Source organism: Leucoraja erinacea, chromosome 8 (genome assembly GCF_028641065.1).
Source record: "Leucoraja erinacea ecotype New England chromosome 8, Leri_hhj_1, whole genome shotgun sequence".
Classification (NCBI taxonomy): Eukaryota; Metazoa; Chordata; class Chondrichthyes; order Rajiformes; family Rajidae; genus Leucoraja; species Leucoraja erinaceus.
In genome coordinates this window covers 53,817,796-53,838,480 of record NC_073384.1, presented here as the reverse complement: position 1 = coordinate 53,838,480, position 20,685 = coordinate 53,817,796, and the positions used below count along the sequence as shown (strand labels likewise).

Genomic DNA, 20,685 nt, shown 5'->3' with positions numbered 1-20,685 from the left:
GATGCTGCGATCTTCCTAGAACACAAAGTGCTGGAGTCATTCAGTGGGCCAGGCAGCATCCGTGGAGAACCTGGATGGGTGAAGTTCTAGGTCCATGAAGCATTCCCCAGTCTATGCCAAGTTAAATTACTCTGCCTGCATGTGATCTATATCCTTCCATTCCCTGCATATCCAAGTGTCTGAGGTAGGGTCTTGGCCCGAAACGTCACCTATTCTTTTTCTCCGGAGATGCTGTTTGACCTGCTGAGTTACTCCAGCTTTTTTTGCTTTTTTAAGCCTCTTTCAGACTTTAATCTCTTGCTTTTTGTAATGTTGGCATTATTTTCCTCCTCTGTCTACAGTCCATGTCTACTGTGGACTCGAACATTCTCCTGAATTTCACGGAACCAAAGAAGCAGGCTTCTGGCCCCATTCCTGTATTGCTGGTGGTACAAGCACATAATTCATTCTTGGCCTGCCCTGTGCATTTTATATGCTACTCTTGATCCATGTTCCTCATTATCCTCATTATGGTCAAATCATTTAAAAAATTCCAATGAACAAATTTAATAATGGTCAAATTGAAAATAATCCCTTTAACAATTAATGAGATTATTTTCCCATGACTTTTGTAGTCGACCTGCCTACATTCTGAAGCTGGATCAGTGAATGTTGTAATGTAACAAGTGTAATGTTGGTAACTATGATTGTGAACTTTGTTCCTTGCATTCATTTCAGCCATCTTTGTGATACTTATTTAAAACAAGTTGATTGTCTCTCAATTCTGTGTTTGTGATAGTAATTTAATCTAATTGATCCACACACGTACCTATTCTCAATTGTGTACTTGCAGTTGTGAAATCTTAATTGCATTCACGGATTGTCATTCCTTACTGGATATAACATCTCAGAAGAAAATTACGCCTTTTGTTTTCTTGGGATCACTTTCCCAATCAACATGATCCAGAGTTGTCTTCTTTACCCAGCATCATTTTGTTCTCGTATCTCTATAATCCCTTGATTTCCACTAAGTATCCAGAAATCTATTTCTCTTTGATAGCGATGCAATCAGTAATTAAGCCACCACAGTCTCTGAGGATAAGAAGGCCGAAGATGCACCACTCTGAACAAAAATATCTCTATTTAAGTCCAAAATTGCCTATCCCTTAGTTTAAGATTGTGACTCCTAGTTTTAGTCTCCTCAAACATGGGGAAATATGCTCTTCAATTCGGTACTATTGAATTCTAAAAATTTAGTACGTTTTAATGAGCTCACCGTTCCTAAATCCTCTCCTTAATCTCCCCTTGTTTGCCCGAAATCAGTCTGTTAAACCTTTTCTGCACCATGTACAAAAAGTATTCCCCTCTTTAGAAGGGACACCAAATTATGCATATGATTTCAATTATAGTCTCTGTATAATGGTGATATTGGTTTTCGGGTCCTACCTTATTTTTAAATAAGAGCTTGAACCATTGTAGTTACCATTGCTAAAGCCTTCATAATGATTTTATGTTGCTTCAGAACTGCCGATCATGTTTTCTCCTTCTCTCCAGAGACCCATCCCTTCTCTCCAGAGATGCTGCCAGTCCTCCTGAGTTACTCCAGCTTTTTATGTCTATCTTTGGGTTAAACCAGTATCTGCAGTTCCTTCCTACACGTCTTCTCCTGCATTGTCCTGCTCATCCATAAATTATGTTCTCTGCTTGCTCCTGAAACATCTTTCCCTTTATGCTTAAACTCTCCCATGCCATTCCACACATATCATTGTATCTTTACTGCTGTTTCTGTTCTGCGGGATACTCTGTTCCTTCTGGGCCTCACTCGATCTGCTTCTCCCTTGATCAGTTACCTTAGACATACTCTTTCAACTGCTGACATTGTATATAAACTAAATCCTTCAGTCGCTGCAGCTATTAAATTCTTGTCAGTTACTTGTTCCATTTCACTTTTAATTCAACTGGTTGGGAAGAAATGCCGCTGATATTTTATAAAAGAAAGTAGTCATGATAATGTGATAATTTTCATTTTTTTTTAGGATGTAACATGTAGAATGGATAAGGGCGAGCCAGAGGATGTGGTGTATCAGGACTTTCAAAAAGCCTTTTGACAAGGTCCCACAAGAGATTAGTGTGCAAAATTAGAGCACATAGTATTGGTGGTTGGGTATTGACATGGATGGAGAACTGGTTGGCAGACAGGAAGCAAAGAGTATGAATTAACAGGCCCTTTTCAGAATGGCAGGCAGTGACTAGTGAGGTGCCACGAGGCTCCGTGTTGGGACTCCAGATATTTACAATATATATTCACGATTTAAATGAGGGAATTAAATGTGACATCTCCAAGTTCGCGGATGACACGAAGCTGGGTGGCAGTGTGAGCTGCGATGAGGATGCTATGAGGCTGCAGAGTGACTGGGATTGGATGGGTGAGTGGGCAGATGCATGGCAAATGCAGTATAATGTGGATAAATGTGAGGTTATCCATTTTGGTGGCAAGAACAGGAAGACAGATTATTATGTCAAAGGTGTCAGATTAGGAAAAGGGGTGGTGCAATGAGACCTTCTTGGTACACTTCTAACTTTTTTAATTATTGCCACTGTACATCAGTTGTTAATTTAAACTTTGAAATTGGTTATCAAGAACAATCAAAGGTTCAAGCGATACAGAACAAAGATAGGAATACATAAAGTTAGGTAGCATTATATAAATGGATCACTGAAATCCTATGTCAGGCAAGAAATCAATTTTGTATTTGTGTCATAGAAATTCACTTTTGAAAATATAAGCATCCATAGCGATCCACTGTTATCTTCTATAATTCTGTAAGCAAAGGTTTTATTTTACAATTGTGCTTGTTGGACTATTGAGAGGAGATTGCTGAAACTCATTTTGACACTAGATGTCAGCATTGCATCAAATGAAAAATTTGAACTGGAGCGCACCCTTTCTAATCCGAGAAACCTGCCTATTCCTCATTTTTAGATTCCGATGGAGACCTTGCAAGTGAGCACTCCTCTTCAATGGAAAATGGGGAAAATCGTGAGGCAGCGGCTGAACCTGGAGGGGAATCCCCGGTTGAAAATCCTAATGCTGGCTGGGCAGATGCAATGAGCAGAATTCTCAACAAGAGTACGCCTGGCGACAAACCAACGATACTTGTTAAAAAGAAAGAGAAAGAAAAAGAAAAACTGAAACAAGAGATGTTAGAAAAGATGAAAAAGGTATTGCATTGAGCTCTTGAAATTGAGGCAATTAACAGTTTTTGAATGGGCCCAAGGAAACTAAATATACAACTCTTCTTCAGAAGAATAATGTACTGTGTAAGAAGCAGACAATGTTGAAATGAGAAGGTAAAATAGGGTGACATCTGAAGGGTTAAAATAACAGGGTTCTTGTTTATAGGAGCAAATATAATTGAGATGTAGTAGGAATTGTAAAATATATTGCTTAGGAATCCCATTGAAGCTGTCACGAGTTTAAAAATCAATATGCTTCTGGAGCAGGATGGGGGGAGGTTAAGGGAAGGTTGATAAAATATTGACCAGTATTTCAAAGCAAAGGGTTTTATAGGGATTAATCTTTTCTGCAGGTTCAAGTGAGTTGACAAAATAATTTTTTTCATACCTTCAGAAAATGTGGTTAATTTTTCTGCGCTAATAATACTGGCAACATTGGTTACAAATACAGTGCCCGCCATAATGTTTGGGACAAAGAACCATAATTTATTTATTTGCCTCTGTACTCCACAATTCGAGATTTGTAATAGAAAAAAAATCACATGTAGTTAAAGTGCACATTGTCAAATTTTAATAAAGGCCAAAATTCACCATGTAGAAATTACAGCAGTGTTTATACACAGTCCCACCATTTCAGGGCACCATAATGTTTGGGACACACGGCTTTATCGAGGGCACTGTATATCACATTTTTAACATACAGATTTGTTTTAAGAAAGTTTCCAAATAAATAAGGGATTAATTGATTCCTGAATGATCAGGTTTACATGGATGAATCCACTGTTGTACATTGACAACATTCTGCTTGCTTTTAGTTCTTGATCACAGATAAACAAAGCAAGGGTGTGTGTGCAGTAAAAAATGACGAACAAGATGTGAATTTTGTCAAACTGCCAACTTAATTTCAAGTGAAATAAAGCAGCGTTGAACTCGTAATTACAGAAAAGTAATAATACTGAAGGAGACCATTTGACCTGTTGATTCTACACTGGATTCATCATTTCACCTCCTTGCCAAGTGCCTTGTTAGTTGAGTGATCTAATCTAAAAGGATAATGCTGGAATTATCTGGTGTCCTACTAACTTAATCAAGTTTTTTTTTTAATGAGGTGGATGATGTCTACATGGATTTTAGTAAGATATTTGATAATTGTAAAATATACAACTAATGGCATGGCATCTTATCAGATGTACAGAGGGATCTTGGGGTCCAAAACCATAACTCTCTGAAAAAGTGGCAACGTATAGTTAGAGTGGTAAATAAGGCATATGGTAAGCCTGCCTTCATTGGTCTTGGCATTGAATATAAAAGGCAGGACTTCATGATGCAGCTTTATGAGACTTTGGTTCAGCCATATTTGGAGTATCATCACAGTTTTGGTCGCATCATCGCAGGAAGGACGTTGAAGATTTGGAGAGGGTGCAAAGGAGGTTTACCAGAATGAACGTGGATTGGGGGTTTTTAGCTACATGGAGAGTTTTGACAAACTTTGATTGTTTTCTCTACAATGCCGGAGATTGCGGCAAGACCTGACAGAAGTATATACAATTGAGAAGCACAGATGGGGTAGGCAGTCAGAACCTTTTCACCAGAGTGAAAAAAAAATCAAATACTACAGGGTATAGTTTTAAAAGCCCTGTCCCATGGTACGAGTTCATTCCAAGAGCTCTCCCGAGTATAAAAAAAATCAAACTCGTGGTAGGCACGGAGAATGAACGTAGGGGGTACGTCGGAGCTCGGGGACGTCTCTTAGCGCCAATGGCAGGTACTCGGGAAGACTCGCTAATGGCAGGTAAGCACGGGAAGACTCGTGAAGATTTTTCAACATGATGAAAAATGTCCACGAAAGCCCCGAGTACCGACGAGTGGCCATTACCGTAAATCTCCGAGTTCGAATCAGGGCAAACTCGGGAGAACTCTTACTGTGGGACAGGGCTTTTAAGGTGAGAGTGGCACAGTTTAAAGGAAATGTGCAGGGTAGGTATATTTACACAGAATGTGGTGAAAGCCTGCAACATGCTGTTGGGTGGTTGCAGCAGATACAATAGTGCAATTGAAAAGACTTTCAGATAGACTAATGGATATGGAGGGATATAGATTAAGTGCACAGATTAGATTTGGTCTTGGCAACATGTTCGGCACAGACATGGTCCGAAAGGCCTTTTCCTGTGTTGTACTGTTATATGGGGTATGTGAATGAGCCATGCTAAACTAGCTATCGCAAAACAATGTTTTCTGTAGACTAATGTGGAATTGCAAATGTTTGTCTTGGCAATTGTCTCAATGATAACGCTTGCATCAGTGGTGCTGGGAATAGATATGGAGACAGCAATGCCGTTGAACTCCGGAAATTAATTTTAAAGAGTTTGTTAGCAAGCTCCCAAAATCGGATTGCTGACAGTAATCCTTAGCCAATCCAGTGCGGATGATGTTTAGTAGTAAATTCATACACATTTCAATTAACTCTGAAATTTGAATTTGTAAGATGTTTTGAAATACCTAGTTCTGACGGGTATGATGGTGCGGTGAGTTGGCATGTTGTTCCTAACTTCTGGAATAGAATCTGACAGGAGGCAAGTTTTTGTTCCCCTGATCACACAGGTTCCATCTGAAATGCATTTGCCTGACTGCTACATTTCCTGATGGAGGGAGGCTTACCACACACACTTCCAATTGCTTTAAATGGATCGTGCATAGACGGGTGTTGGGATGGAAACCTTACACTTGTGCAAAAGCACATTGTTAGCATAAACTCTACATTCATCCTGTGCTCTACTGATACCCAGGTAGATGAGACAGACGTTGAATGACAAGGAAAAACACCATTTCAGAACAACATCCTTCATTAATAATGGATTTCATCTTTAGAAAATGTCACTTTACTGATATTAATAACAGCCAGGTGTTTTAAACTTTACAATTTTACAAATGTTAACAACAGTTCGGCATAAGCTTTGTCTTTGCTAATTATTTTCATCAGTTTCCAACAAACATCTGGAGTAATTAAAACAACAATTCATTTATTAAAATCCTATTGGTTTGTGTGAAGTTAAGGGATTATGCAACATGTTGCTAAATGTGCTTTCTTTGGCAGCTGGATGAAAAGAAAGAATGGGAGCAGATGTGCAGAGTGAAACCCGATGTAGTTCGAGATCGGGAGACTGAGAAAAACCTACAGAGGATAGCCACCAAGTAGGTATTCATTCTGCTGCTCATCTGCTTGATGGATACATTTTATGAGCCTTCAACATCTAACTACTTGAAAAAACATAAATTGCTGTGTGGTGATAGGATAAATAGAATGCAAATTAGTCATGAGCATTTTATTGCCATATGTCAATGAAATTCTTATTTGCAGCAGCCAAACAGAATATGCACACGCGCGCATGCGCGGAGAAGGCTTAAAGTCTGCACATTAAGTTGTGACATTGTATGCAAAAGAAACCCTTCAGTTGACATTGCCTCCCTAAGCAACTTTATATCACATGGGAAAGAGTCTATCTCCATTGTGTTAATGACCCCAAAAGATATGCAAGAGGCTCTGTCCATGGCCAGCAAATGTCTCCTACTGCTACTGCTATGCTCAGTCTGAAACTCCAGTTTTTGATGTTCTTGGATTTCAGCCCTTGCTGGACATTCCTAGTAAGCAGTCAGTTCAGGAGGGTAGCCTGCTCTGCATAATGTATATCTCTGTTTCTTCCTTTTATTGAGTCTGATTGTAATTGTATTATCCAAGCCAATTTGGAAAGACTTAACGGCCTGTCCCACTTTCACGACCTAATTCACGACCTTTTTTACTCGTGGACATTTTTCATCATGCTAGAAAAACACCCCGACCTACTTGATGCCACGAGCACCTACGACTAGCATCACGGCATGCTACGCCCTACCTACGACTTCGTGATGACCATGCTGCGATTATGAGTCAAGGGCAAATTCGGCAGAGGTCGTGAATTAGGTCGTGAAAGTGGGGCAGGCCCTTTACACCTTGTCATTTATGCTATTATGCTGATTTTACACTTTACACTTTATAAAAAAACATCCCATTTTGTTATCCAAGACAGCAAAAGAAATGGAAAACACAGTCAAACTTGTAGCTATTTAAAAAATTGGTCAGGTTGATAAATCAATGAGGTTATGGCAATACAGCTTGGAACAGGCAGAGAATGTTGTGGATGCATCCCAGACCATCACGTAATATTAAATGTAACATCTCCAGGTTTACAGATGACACAAAGCTGGGTGGCAATGTGAGCTGCGAGGAGGATGCTATGAGGCTGCAGGGTAACTTGGATAGGTTGGGTGGGTGGGCAGATGCATGGCAGATGCAGTATAATATAGATAAATATGATGTTATCCACTTTGGTGGCAAGAACAAGAAGGCAGATTCTTATCTGAATGGTGCTAGATTAGGCAAAGAGGACACAACCTGGATGTACATCAGTCATTGAAAGTAAGCAGCCAGGTACGGCAGGCAGTGAGGATAGCAAATGGCATGTTGGCCTTCATAGCGAGAGGATTTGAGTACAGGAGCAAGGATGTCCTACTGCAGTTGTACAGGGCCCTGTGAGACCACACCTGGAGTATTATGTGCGGTTTTGGTTTCCGAATTTGAGGAAGACCATTCTTGCTATTGAGGGAGTGCAGCGAAGGTTCACCAGGTTAATTCCCGGGCTGGCAGGATTGACCTATGATAAAAGAATGGATCGACTGGGTTTATATTCACTGGGATTTAGGATGAGAGGGCATCTTATAGAAACACATACAATTCTTAAAGGATTGGACAAGCTAGATGCAAGAAAAATGTTCTCGATGTTGGGGGAGTCCAGATCCAGGGGTCACAGTTTAAGAATAAGGGGTATGCCATTTAGGACTGTGATGAGGTAAAACTACTCCACCCAGTTGTGAATCTGGAATTCTCTGCCACAGAAGGCAGTGGGGGCCAATTCTCTGGATGTTTTCAAGAGAGAGTTAGATTTAGCTCTTAGGGCTAAAGGAATCAAGGGATACGGAGAAAAAGCAGGAACGGGGTACTGATTTTAGATGATCGGACATGATCATAATGAATGGCAGTGCTGGCTCGAAAGGCCAAATGACCTATTTTCTATTTCTATAAACCAACCTTCCTTCCATTAATAGACACAAAATGCTGGAGTAACAGCGGGACAGGCCGCATCTCTGGAGAGAAGGAACAGGCGACGTTTCAGGTCAAGACCCTTCAGACACAAAACCACCCATTCTTTCTCTCCAGAGATGCTGCTTGTCCTGCTGAGTTACTCCAGCATTTTGTGTCTTCTGTTTAAACCAGCATCTGCAGTTCCTTCCTACACATTCCTTCCATTAATTCCATTTACACCTCACACTGCCTTGGCAAGGCCACCACTATAATCAAGGATGCGTCGCTACTCGCTAATCAAGCTACTCCCTCTTCTCCCCTATCCCATCGGGCAAAATATATATAGAAATGTGAAAACAGACCTCCAGATTCAGGGACAGTTTCTTCCAGCTATTATCGGGCAACTGAACGATCCTACCAAGAACTAGAGAGATCGCGGTTCGCAGACTCACCAGCGGCCTGCCACTTTTGCGGGCTGGAAGAGTCTATGTACCACGTGTACATGGAGTGAGTGAGGCTGCAGCCACTGTTTGAATATCTAAAGGGGCTGCTCCTTGCCTTCTGGCTGCATTTTTCACCCACCATCCTCATCTTTGGACACCCTGTGCGTAGGGGAGAGGGTAGGGCTGAAGATGTCCTGGTTGGGTTGCCCCTGGGCCTGGCCAAGCTGGCCATCCGCTAGTCACGGCGCCAGACGGTGGATGGCTCTACCCGAGCCAGCTGCCTGCCCCTTTTCCGGGGTTACCTCCGTGCCCGGGTGGGGTTAGAAAGGGAATATGCCCTGTCTATGGGCACCCTGAGGGAGTTCCGGGACCGCTGGGCTCCGCAGGGTGTTGAATGTATCCTCAATAAGGATTGTAACATAGTTGTATAGTAGTTAATTATGGATACATGTTTGTATTGTATTATAGTGGTGGGTTCTGGCTTGTTTTATTGTAGTGTAAATATTATTTTTAATAATTGAATAAATCTTTTGAAATTTCTTGCACGAAACATTATCACGTTATTCCCCTTATCATGTATCTACACTGTGGTGGCTCGTGTGTAATCATGTGTTGTCGTTCAGCTGACTGGTTAGCATACATTTTCACTGTACCTCGGCACAAAACATTTTCACTGTACCTCGGCACATGTGATAGTAAACTAAATTTAAACTCAGAACTGATCACTTCAGTCTTTCGGTATAGCTGAGTATTGTATTGTATTGTATTCAAATTTATTGTCATTGTCTCAATTTGAGACAACAAAATGAATTTCCCTTACAGGCAGTATCATAAAAAAAATAAAAATAATAAAAATAATAATAAATAAATAATAAAACATATTAAACGAATGAGGATATATAAACGAAACGAGGATATATTGAACGAATGTCAGCAACTAGACAAGTATCAAGTATATCTTTATTGTCATTTTCCTGAGTACTCACATACCCAAAGAAAACAAAAAAACGTTGCTCAACCAATGTCCATTCAGTGTGCAGTAAAAAATAAATAGAAATAAAAATACATATATCATCATGAACAAATTAAACACTCTACTCTCTACTAAACATCAACAGGCGTTCCGATCGGCAACGGCACGACAGTGGCTCTGCTGCAGTGTGTCCAGGTTGGTGGTTGGTGCGCGATACTTTGGCAGGGGGCAAAGTCCATTTATCAGTCTTATAGCCTGCGGGAAGAAGCTGAGGAGCATCCTGCTGATTTTGCAGCTAATGCTCCTATACCTCTATTTGCCTTGTCTAGGGATGAAGATGACTGATCTATTTGTTTAATCTACAGAGGTGTTGTACAGCTATTTAATGCTGTGCGAAAACATCAAACATCTGTGGATGATAAAGTTAAAGAAGTGGGTGGGTCTGAGCGAAAGCGTGCCAAGTTGCTGTCATCGGTCTCGAAGAAAGACTTTATCGATGTGCTTCGTGGATCGTCACAAAATGTGCAGCGGGACTCAGCAGGAAGAACACCAAAGAGTGTAAAACAGGTGTGTGAAAATTCTTATGATTAATGAGTATTCGCCATTAACTTACTCTTGTGGAGATTGAGGCAATTATGGTAACGGTTGGGGATCAGCTGATTATTATACTTCAAATGCCTTTTATCTTTAATTGGTAAGTAAAACAGTTTCTTGTGATTATTGGGGAAACATTTGTATATGTAGTGTTGGTTTATTGACAAGGTAGATGGAGTATGAGCATAATTAATCTTACTGTTTTACTGCAGTTTAAAGTAGGAATAGATCTAATCACACACAATTGTATTCAGGTAGCAATGAAGGAATATTGTGCAAATAAGCTACATGACCACTGTTCCTCTTCTAACATGGATCAAGTTATAGGTTATGTTTTATAAAATATGTGAATGTAGCAATAGACAACCCATGCAGTGTAGTTTTATAGCTGGCTGAGGCTACATTGCACCTGCATAAAGCCCAATAGTTGTGAGACCACCTCTTGGCTGCATTGCATTGGGCAGGTCCGGCTTCCGAATTATGGTGTCTCTCTTGTGTAAGTCCTTGAGCTACATCATACTTGCCATTGAGCTTGATCATACCTGCTGTTATGATAGTGCTGGTGAAGTATCATAATTGATTTATAGAATAATTAGACCAAGCACAGGCAGGTGGGACTCGTGTAGCTGGGACATGTTGGCCGTTGTATGCAAGTTGGGCCGAAGGGCCTGTTTCCACACTGTTTCAGTCTATGACTTCTTGCGTATGGCATGCACAGCCTAAAGTTGTAGGACAACTTGTTCTATTTGATCTTATTTGATTGTGCATGCCAGGTTGATTGCATTTGTTGAAAAAGGGCAGACCACGTGAAGTTTGCAATCTCCCACCCCAGTCTATGACTATGAATAATGATTTTTTAAAATTGTAATATATAACAATAGCATCTGATGTTTTGCAACATCTGGCAAGTCGTTCCATGACCTCTGAGCTCTTTATAGTGGTGAACAAGTCAAGTCAAATTTATTTGTCACATACACATACGAGATGTGCAGTGAAATGAAAGTGGCAATGCTCGCGGACTTTTGTGCAAAAGACAAACAACCAAACAACCAAACAAACTATAAACACAATCATAACACACACATTCTTTTATATAATAAATAATGGAAGGAAAGACGTTCAGTAGAGTTAGTCCCTGGTGAGATAGGCGTTTACCGTCCGAATGGCCTCTGGGAAGAAACTCCTTCTCAACCTCTCCGTTCTCACCGCATGGCAACGGAGGCGTTTGCCTGACCGTAGCAGCTGGAACAGTCCGTTGCAGGGGTGGAAGGGGTCTCTCATGATATTGTTGGCTCTGGGGTTGCACCTCCTGATGTATAGTTCCTGCAGGGGGGCAAGTGAAGTTCCCATAGTACGTTCGGCCGAATGCGCTACTCTCTGCAGAGCCTTCTTGTCCTTGGCAGAGCAATTCCCAAACCAGATGGTAATGTTCCCGGACAAAATGCTTTCCACCGCCGCTGCGTAGAAGCACTGGAGGATCCTCGGAGACACTCTGAATTTCCTCAATTGCCTGAGGTGGCAGTAGAATCCTTAAACAAAAATACATTGTGGAGGAGGGGGAATATGTCATTTGGGACATGAAACAAGTGGTAGTCAAATGGTCTGTGGTATCTCATTGATAAACTGTGATATCCTGTGTTTCTACTTGGGTCCAAATATTCCTTGTCAATAATTGTCGGCTGGTCATCAATGTGAATCTAAAGGGGAATCTTTTTCACCCAGAGAGTGCAAGTATCCGGAGTACATAGAGACAAGTGGAAACAGTGTTGCTGACACCATTTAATGAGTATCTTGACAAGCACTTAATTTGTTTAGATATAGAAGGCTGTGGACCAAGTTTGAGTCTGACAATCAACAGCTCTTTTATCTGGGCTCGAAATTAACGGTTGCCCGGGTTGACCACCCAAAGTGCCGCTGGGCAACCTAAAGGCCGACTCATTTTGCCTGGCTTGGCACTACAGTTACTGGTTTATACCGAAGATGGACACAAAAACAGGAGTAACTCAGCGGGTGAGGCAGCATATCTGGAGAAAAGGAAAGTGACGTTTCGTGTCGGCGACGTGAGACAAGTTTGCTGACACCATTTAATGAGTATCTTGACAAGCACTTATTTTGTTTAGATATTAGAAGGCTGTGGGTTTGAGTCTGACAATCAACAGGGGCTCGAAATTAACGGTTGGGGGGGGGGGGGGTTACGGGTGGGGGGATGGGGGGGGGGGGGGGGGGGGGGGGGGGGGGGGGGGGGGGGGGGGGGGGGGGGGGGGGAAAGGGGTCGACGGCGTAGTGGGGGGGAAACGTATAAGGTGCAGGGTGACGAAGGGTCGAAGCGAATGACCGGCCCCGAACAGCGGCAGCAGCGGCCGTGATAGCGGCTCCATCTCCTCCTCCTCCCGCACCCCGCGTGCCCTGATAGCGGCCGCTGCCTGCCGACGGCGCTTTCAAAACAAACCCTCTCGCACGTCGAGGCCGGGAGGAGGGAGGGAGGGGGAGGCCTACTTCCGCCATCTGAAGCAGCTGCACCAAAGATCCCATAGCTCGGCTCCGCACCTTGCTGTTGGCTGGTGGAGGAGGGGAGGCGGTGGCGAGCAGATCCCAACCGCCTCCCCATTTGGCGGCGGCACTTGCGGGGGACAGCCAAGGCAGCGGGGCGATGTTGTCCGAGGAGCGCTGACATTCCTTCCTCCCTACTTCCTCTGCCCCTCCCCCTCCCCCTCCCCCTGTACTGATCCCCCTTCCCATCCATCCTGCTCTTCTCCCCCCATTAATACTGCACTGATCCCCCCCCCCATTCATCCCGTACTGACCCACCCTCCATTTACCTTGCACCAATTTCCCCCCCCCCCCCCCCATCCATTCTGTAGTGATTTTCCCATTCATCTTTTTACTGATCCCCTCGTTCATCCTGTAATGATCCCCCATTCATCCGGCACAGATCCTCCGATCCACACTGTACTGACCCCCCCCTTTAGTAGTAAGCATAAGGCAGCTATGGGAAACTAGTAGAGTAGCTATGGATACTATGAGTTTCAAAGTAACAGAAGTACTGACACTTTCGAAAAATATAAAAGTGGATAAGTCTCCAGGTCCTGACAGGATATTCCCTAGGACATTGAGGGAAGTTAGTGTAGAAATAGCCGGGGCTATGACAGAAATATTTCAAATGTCATTAGAAACGGGAATAGTCCCTGAGGATTGGCATACTGCACATGTTGTTCCATTGTTTAAAAAAGGTTCTAAGAGTAAACCTAGCAATTATAGACCTGTTAGTTTGACTTCAGTGGTGGGCAAATTAATGGATAAGATACTTAGAGATAATATATATAAGCATCTGGATAAACAGGGTCTGATTAGGAACAGTCACATGGATTTGTGCCTTGAAGGTCATGTTTGATTAATCTTCTTGAATTTTTTGAAGAGGTTACTAGGGAAATTGACGAGGGTAAAGCAGTGGATGTTGTCTATATGGACTTTAGTAAGGCCTTTGACAAGGTTCCTCATGGAAGGTTGGTTAAGAAGGTTCAACTGTTGGGTATAAATGCAGGAGTAGCAAGGTGGATTCAACAGTGGCTGAATGGGAGACGCCAGAGGGTAATGGTGGATGGCTGTTTGTCGGGTTGGAGGCTGGTGACTAGTGGGGTGCCTCGGGGATCTGTGTTGGGTCCTTTGTTGTTTGTCATGTACATCAATGATCTGGATGAAGGTGTGGTAAATTGGATTAGTAAGTAAGCATATGACACCAAGATAGGGGGTGTTGTGGATAATGAAGAGGATTTCCAAAGTCTGCAGAGTGATTTAGGCCATTTGGAAGAATGGGCTGAAAGATGGCAGATGGAGTTTAATGCTGATAAATGTGAGGTCCTACACCTTGGCAGGACAAATCAAAATAGGACGTACATGGTAAATGGTAGGGAATTGAAGAATGATCTGGGAATAGCCGTGCATAGTTCCTTGAAGGTGGAATCTCATATAGATAGGGTGGTAAAGAAAGCTTTTGGTATGCTAGCCTTTATAAATCAGAGCATTGAGTATAGAAGCTGGGATGTAATGTTAAAATTGTACAAGGCATTGGTGAGACCAAATCTGGAGTATGGTGTACAATTTTGGTCGCCCAATTATAGGAAGGATGTCAACAAAATAGAGAGAGTACAGAGGAGATTTACTAGAATGTTGCCTAGGTTTCAACAACTAAGTTACAGAGAAAGGTTGAATAAGTTAGGTCTTTATTCTCTGGAGCGCAGAAGGTTAAGAGGGGACTTGATAGGGGTCTTTAAAATGATGAGAGGGCTAGACAGAGTTGATGTGGACAAGCTTTTTCCTTTGAGAATAGGGAAGTTTCAAACAAGAGGACATTACTTCAGAATTAAGGGACAGAAGTTTAGGGGTAACATGAGGGGGAACGTCTTTACTCAGAGAGTGGTAGCGGTGTGGAATGAGCTTCCAGTGGAAGTGGTGGAGGCAGGTTCGTTGGTATCATTTAAAAATAAATTGGATAGGCATATGGATGAGAAGGGAATGGAGGGTTACTGTATGAGTGCAGGCAGGTGGGACTAAGGGAAAATAATTGTTCGGCACGGACTTGTAGGGCCGAGATGGCCTGTTTCTGTGCTGTACATGGTTATACGCTGAATAATCCAACCACATTTTTGTTTGGAAGTGGAACGAACTAATAGAAATTGCATTAATTGCAATGTGTAAAAAGAGTTGAGATATTGTATTATAATTTAGCTGCATGTCATTGTGGTATATATCATGTCTTGATTGATGTTTAGTTTGTGAGTTATTTGAAGCAGAAATAATATGTGAACGTAGACAAAAGTGCTGGAGAAACACAGCGGATGCGGCAGCATTTATTGAGCGAAGGAAATAGGCAACGTTTCGGGCCAAAACCTTTCTTCAGACTGATGGGGTTTCGGCCTGAAACATTGCCTATTTCCTTTGCTCCATAGATGCTGCCGCACCCGCTGAATTTCTCCAGCACTTTTGTCTACCTTCGATTTTCCAGCATCTGCAGTTCCTTCTTGAACATAATATGTGAATGCTTCATTGAGCATAATTCTGACTGGTAACTACACACTTTGTCCGAGCACATTATCGCACGCGTCATGCAAACCGTCTTAAATGACCATCTAAACTCATTTGGCAACCTAAAAACCTGTCAAGGTTGCCCGGCTGGCAACAGGGAAAACAAGTTAAGTGAGAGTTTTATACTAATCCAACTTTATTCTCCCCTTATTGCTATATATTCACCAACGTACAAGGGGCAAGAATGAAATGGAAAAGCAAAAGTTAATCATTGTGGCTGCCCTTTTGCTTATTAAATGAGAAATAGTTGCCAGATCTGACAGAAGTGGTTTGTTAACTTTTAATCTTTACCTTAACTTCTAGAGCTAGTGGCAGTGTAACTATGCGGAGGTGAAATCCGGGAACTCGGTGAACAGTGATCACTGAGAATGAACCCAGAACTACTGAGATTGTGGTGAAAAAGTAAAGTGTGATGAAGCATGTGAAAGTGGGATGGGAAGCACTTTAAACTGGGGATGGTGAAGCCAGTGAGTAAGTTTAGTTTATTGTCACATGTCCCAAGGTACAGTGAAAAGCTTTTATGTTGCATGCTATCCAGTCAGCGGAAAGACTATATGTGTTTACAAGTGTAGGAAGGAATTGCCGATGCAGGTTTAAACCGAAGATAGACTGAATAAGTGTCGAGACCCAAAATGCTACCCACTCCTCTCCAGAGATGCTGCCTGTCCCGCTGAGTTACTCAAGCTTTTTGTGTCTATCATACATGATTGCAATCAAGCCACCCATAGTGTACAGGTGCAGGATAAAGAGAATATCGTTTAGTGCAAGATCATGTCCAGAAAAGTTTGATTAAAGATAGTCTGAAGGCCTCCAATGATGGTAGGGAAGGACTGCCTCTCGTTGGTGAAAGTATTGTTCAGTTGCCTGATAACAGCAGGGTAGAAACTATCCCTGACTCTGGAAGTATGCATTTTCACACTTCTGTACCTCTTGCCTGCTGGGAGAGGGGAGAAGAGAGTGTCCAGGATGAAAGGTGTGAAGAGATGGGATTTAAAAAAGTGCAAATGTTTAGATTTTTATTTTTTAAATCTCTAATAATTGACTATATTTTAAAATTGTAGAAACGTTGTGTATCGGGGAAAACCAGTTGGATAATTGTGCATGTGCCTGATCCTTGAAATATCTGAAAAATCAGTCCCCTTTCTCTTTGTCTTCCCTGTAGCTATGCAATTATTTCTGCCATTATCAGCACTAATACTTATTACGGAGTCTGCTCCCAGCACACAGGCACTACATTCCAGAGTGTAATAAATGGGACAGTGTGCTACCATAGTAGATCAGAGGTTAGAAACAAGGAATTGCAGATGCAGGTTTACCCAGGAAAGAGACAAAATTCTGGAGTAACTCGGTGTCTAGGCATTACCAATGGAGAACATGGATCGGAAATTTCCTGACCTGAAACGCCACCTTAGATCAGTTTAGTTTATTGTCACGCGTACCGAGGTACAGTGAAAAGCTTTTCTCCAGGAATGCTGCCTGATCCACTGAGTTCCTCCAGTATTTTTTATCTTTCCCAGATCGGAGGTTTATTGACATTGCAGTAACAATTAGCACATTGTTAAGATGGTGGCTGTGTTCTTCATTAGAAGCCTACACCTTTAGTGGTGTGTATAATGGACAAATATTGTGAAAGGACCTGGTTCTCAAATAATGGAAGTGATGGGTGATATGATGCTAGTTTGGCACATGTCAACCAGCAATATCTGGCGATTGGCATTCTGAGCCATATTACCTAATTCCCCAAGATTGCTGGCTATTTTTGTTTAATTAAAGGTAATGTATGTGTTCTGTTGAGAGTGTGATTATTTGAACATCTGTGTGTGGCTACGTTTCTAACAAAACATTGTAAATAGTGAGTTTAGAAGAAAATGTGTAAAGATCAGCACACTTGACTATTTTTTAGATGTTTCTGTTTGTCTTTGTCATTTGATGCATTCCAAAGTTACTGCATGGCTGGTTAGTGAAGGAAAATCGAGGTGGCAGGTCCGACTTTCTATTCATTATTATAACTCTCAGTTACATTCCAGATCTCAATGAATGGATAGAATACTTCAATGTGTTCTCATAGTGGCTCAGAGGTCTGTTAACATTGCGGTAACAATTAGCACTTTGTTACCGGTATTCACTTTTTGTGCCTTTTTTAATAGACTAAAGCGCCTAAATATTTCAGCATGTGCTAACGTTGCTCTCTGTAATTTGTGCATTGTTGCTCATAAGTGGCACCACATTTAGGCAAAAACTGGTGTCCAGCCAAGGTTTTCAATGATCATAATTGACTGAGGGGAAGTGAGTGATGCATTGAGTTACAGATTTGCAGAATTAATTTGTTAAGATGGGCCACTCTTTCTCGTTTGCTTCAAGCAAACATTTCACTGTTACATTCCTTGTTAAGAAGCTGCTGCAGTTGCGCATTCACATCCATTAAACCTGCAGCAACATTTGGATTCTGGTAATACTCTCAGTGACATGCTAGACAGCAATTCTTGCCATTTTAGCTCTTGTCAGAGAAGACTTGAGAAATGATGGCATTGAGAACTTGAAAACTGTAACTACATTCTTTTGTGTATATAACATTTCAATTACTTTAGATTTTTTATCTTTCTCCCACAGCTCCAGGAAGACAAAGGGAATATGTTTATTTAATTGGTATATATGAAATGCACTGAACATTCTCTTTGTACTCGAGAAAATTCAATCCCCTTTCTTCAATGCTGGATAGAATATTTTCTCCCCTTGTCCCCTTTTTTCCCCAACCCATATATTTTCCACAGCATAACCTCTGATACAGCTTTTGATGAAATACCATTTGCACAAGAAAGTTGGAGCAGGAGTAGGCCTACCCTTCAATGCTAAGGTTCATAAGGTTCATTTATTGTCACAATCCTGCCTAACTATTCAATATGATCATAACTAATCCTATCCCAAGCCTACTCTGTGCTAGATCTCTCTGCCCCCCTGCCTCTCTCTGCCCCCCTGTCTCTCTCTGCCCCCCTGCCTCTCTCTGCCCCCCTGCCTCTCTCTGCCCCCCTGCCTCTCTCTGCCCCCCTGCCTCTCTCTGCCCCCCTGCCTCTCCTGCCTCTCTCTGCCCCCCCTGCCTCTCTCTGCCCCCCTGCCTCTCTCTGCCCCCCTGCCTCTCTCTGCCCCCTGCCTCTCTCTGCCCCCCTGCCTCTCTCTGCCCCCCTGCCTCTCTCTGCCCCCCTGCCTCTCTCTGCCCCCCTGCCTCTCTCTGCCCCCCTGCCTCTCTCTGCCCCCCTGCCTCTCTCTGCCCCCCTGCCTCTCTCTGCCCCCCTGCCTCTCTCTGCCCCCCTGCCTCTCTCTGCCCCCCTGCCTCTCTCTGCCCCCCTGCCTCTCTCTGCCCCCCCTCTCTCTCTCTGCCCCCCTGCCTCTCTCTGCCCCCCTGCCTCTCTCTGCCCCCCTGCCTCTCTCTGCCCCCTGCCCCTAGCAAATTTGCAGATGACAAAGCTGGATGGCTGTATGAAGTGTGAAGATGATGCTATGAGAATGCAGGGTGACTTGGATAGGTTGGTTGAGTGGGAAGATGCATGGCAGATGCAGTATAATGTGGATAAATGTGAGGCTATCCACTTTAGTGGCAAGAACAAGAGGCAGATTATCCTCTGAATGGCAGGTAGACACAAAATGCTGGAGTAACTCAGCGGATCAGGCAGCATCTCTGGAGCAATGGAATGGGTAACGTTTCGGGTCGAGACCCTTCTTCTATACGGTGTCAGATTAGGAAAAGGGGAAGTGCAACGAGACCTGGGTGTACTTGTAGATCAGTCACTGAAAGTAAGCATGCAAGAAACAGCAGGCAGTGAAGAAAGCTAATGGCATGTTGGCCTTCATAATGATATGATTTGAGTATAGGAGCAAAGAGGTCCTTCTGCAGTTGTACAGGGGCCTGGTGAGACCACACCTGGAGTATTGTATGCAGTTGTGGTCTACTAATTTGAGGAAGGACATTCTTGCTATTGAGGGAGTACAATGTAGGTTCACAAGGTTAATTCCCGGGATGGCAGAAATGTAATATGATGAAAGAATGGAACAACTGGGCTTGTATCCACTGACATTTAGAAGGATGAGAGGGCACCTTATAAAAAAAAAAAAATTATTAAGGGATTTGACACGCTAGATGCAGAAAACATGTTCCCGATGTAGGAGTAGTCCAGAACCAGAGGCCACAGTTTAAGAGTATGCGGTAGGCCATTTAGAACTGAGATGAGGAAAAACCTTTTTACCCAGGGTGTTGTGAATTTGTGGAATTCTCTGCCTCAGGAGGCACTGGAGGCCGACTCACTGGATTCATTCAAAAGAGAGTTAGATAGAGCTCTTAGGGCTAGTGGAATCAAGGGATATGGGGAGAAGGCGGGAATGGGGCACTGATTGTGGATGATCAGCTATGATCACATTGAATGGCTCGAAGGGCCAAATGGCCTACTCCTGTACCTATTTTCTATGTATCTATGTAAAATGCTGGAATAACTCGACGGAACAGGCAGCATCTCTGGAGAGAAAGCATGGGTGACGTTTCAGGTTGAGACCCTTTTTCATACTGATGTCGGGTGAGTGGGACAGAGATAGAATGTAGTTGGAGTCAGTAAGACTGGTGGGAGAACTGGGAAGGGGAAGGAGATGGAGTGAGAGGGAAAGCAATGGTGTGAATTTGCAGCTTTATGCTGCACTACTTAATCCAAGGGCGAGCGAACGAGCGCACTACTTAATCCAAGGGCGAGCGAACGACGGACAGACAGACGAAAGCAATGATCATAGAGGGAAATAGATGACATTTCGGGTCGAGATCCTTCTTCAGACTGAGTCAGGGGAAAGAGGAACAAGAGATATAGACGATCCTAAGGACAAATGAATGGAAGATATGCCTATATCTCCCGTTTCCCTTTCCCTTGACTGTCAGTCTGAAGAAGGGTCTCGACCCGAAATGTCATCTATTCCACTCTATGATCATTGCTTTCGTCTGTCAGAGAGAGAGAGAGAGAGAGAGAGAGAGATGCAAGAAAGCAGCTATGACATATAATACACAATAAATTATATTATAAATACACAATAAACAAGTTATGTATTCTGTGCTCTTACACGGGTATGACCGCACATAACCCCCCCCCCCCCCCCCCCTCCTCCCCAACCTCAGCCTCACGAACCTGAGAACCACTAGTTCCTAAAACCCATTACCATCACTGATTATATTGTTTACAGAGTACTGTGAAATATGTATTCTTGCAAGTAAGAATTTCATTGCTCTGTCT

At 42.8% G+C, this 20,685-nt stretch overlaps 1 protein-coding gene across 1 annotated transcript in view; it reads left to right on the top strand.

Annotated features, from left to right (window-relative positions):
- rrp15 (ribosomal RNA processing 15 homolog) overlaps window positions 1–20,685 on the top strand; it is a 39,329-nt gene that overhangs the window by 945 nt on the left and 17,699 nt on the right. The window contains exons 2-4 of the mRNA XM_055639727.1: window positions 2,963–3,201; window positions 6,311–6,408; window positions 10,114–10,315. Of these exons, the coding sequence (XP_055495702.1) occupies window positions 2,963–3,201; window positions 6,311–6,408; window positions 10,114–10,315 (539 nt within the window). The remainder of the gene's footprint in view (window positions 1–2,962; window positions 3,202–6,310; window positions 6,409–10,113; window positions 10,316–20,685) is intronic.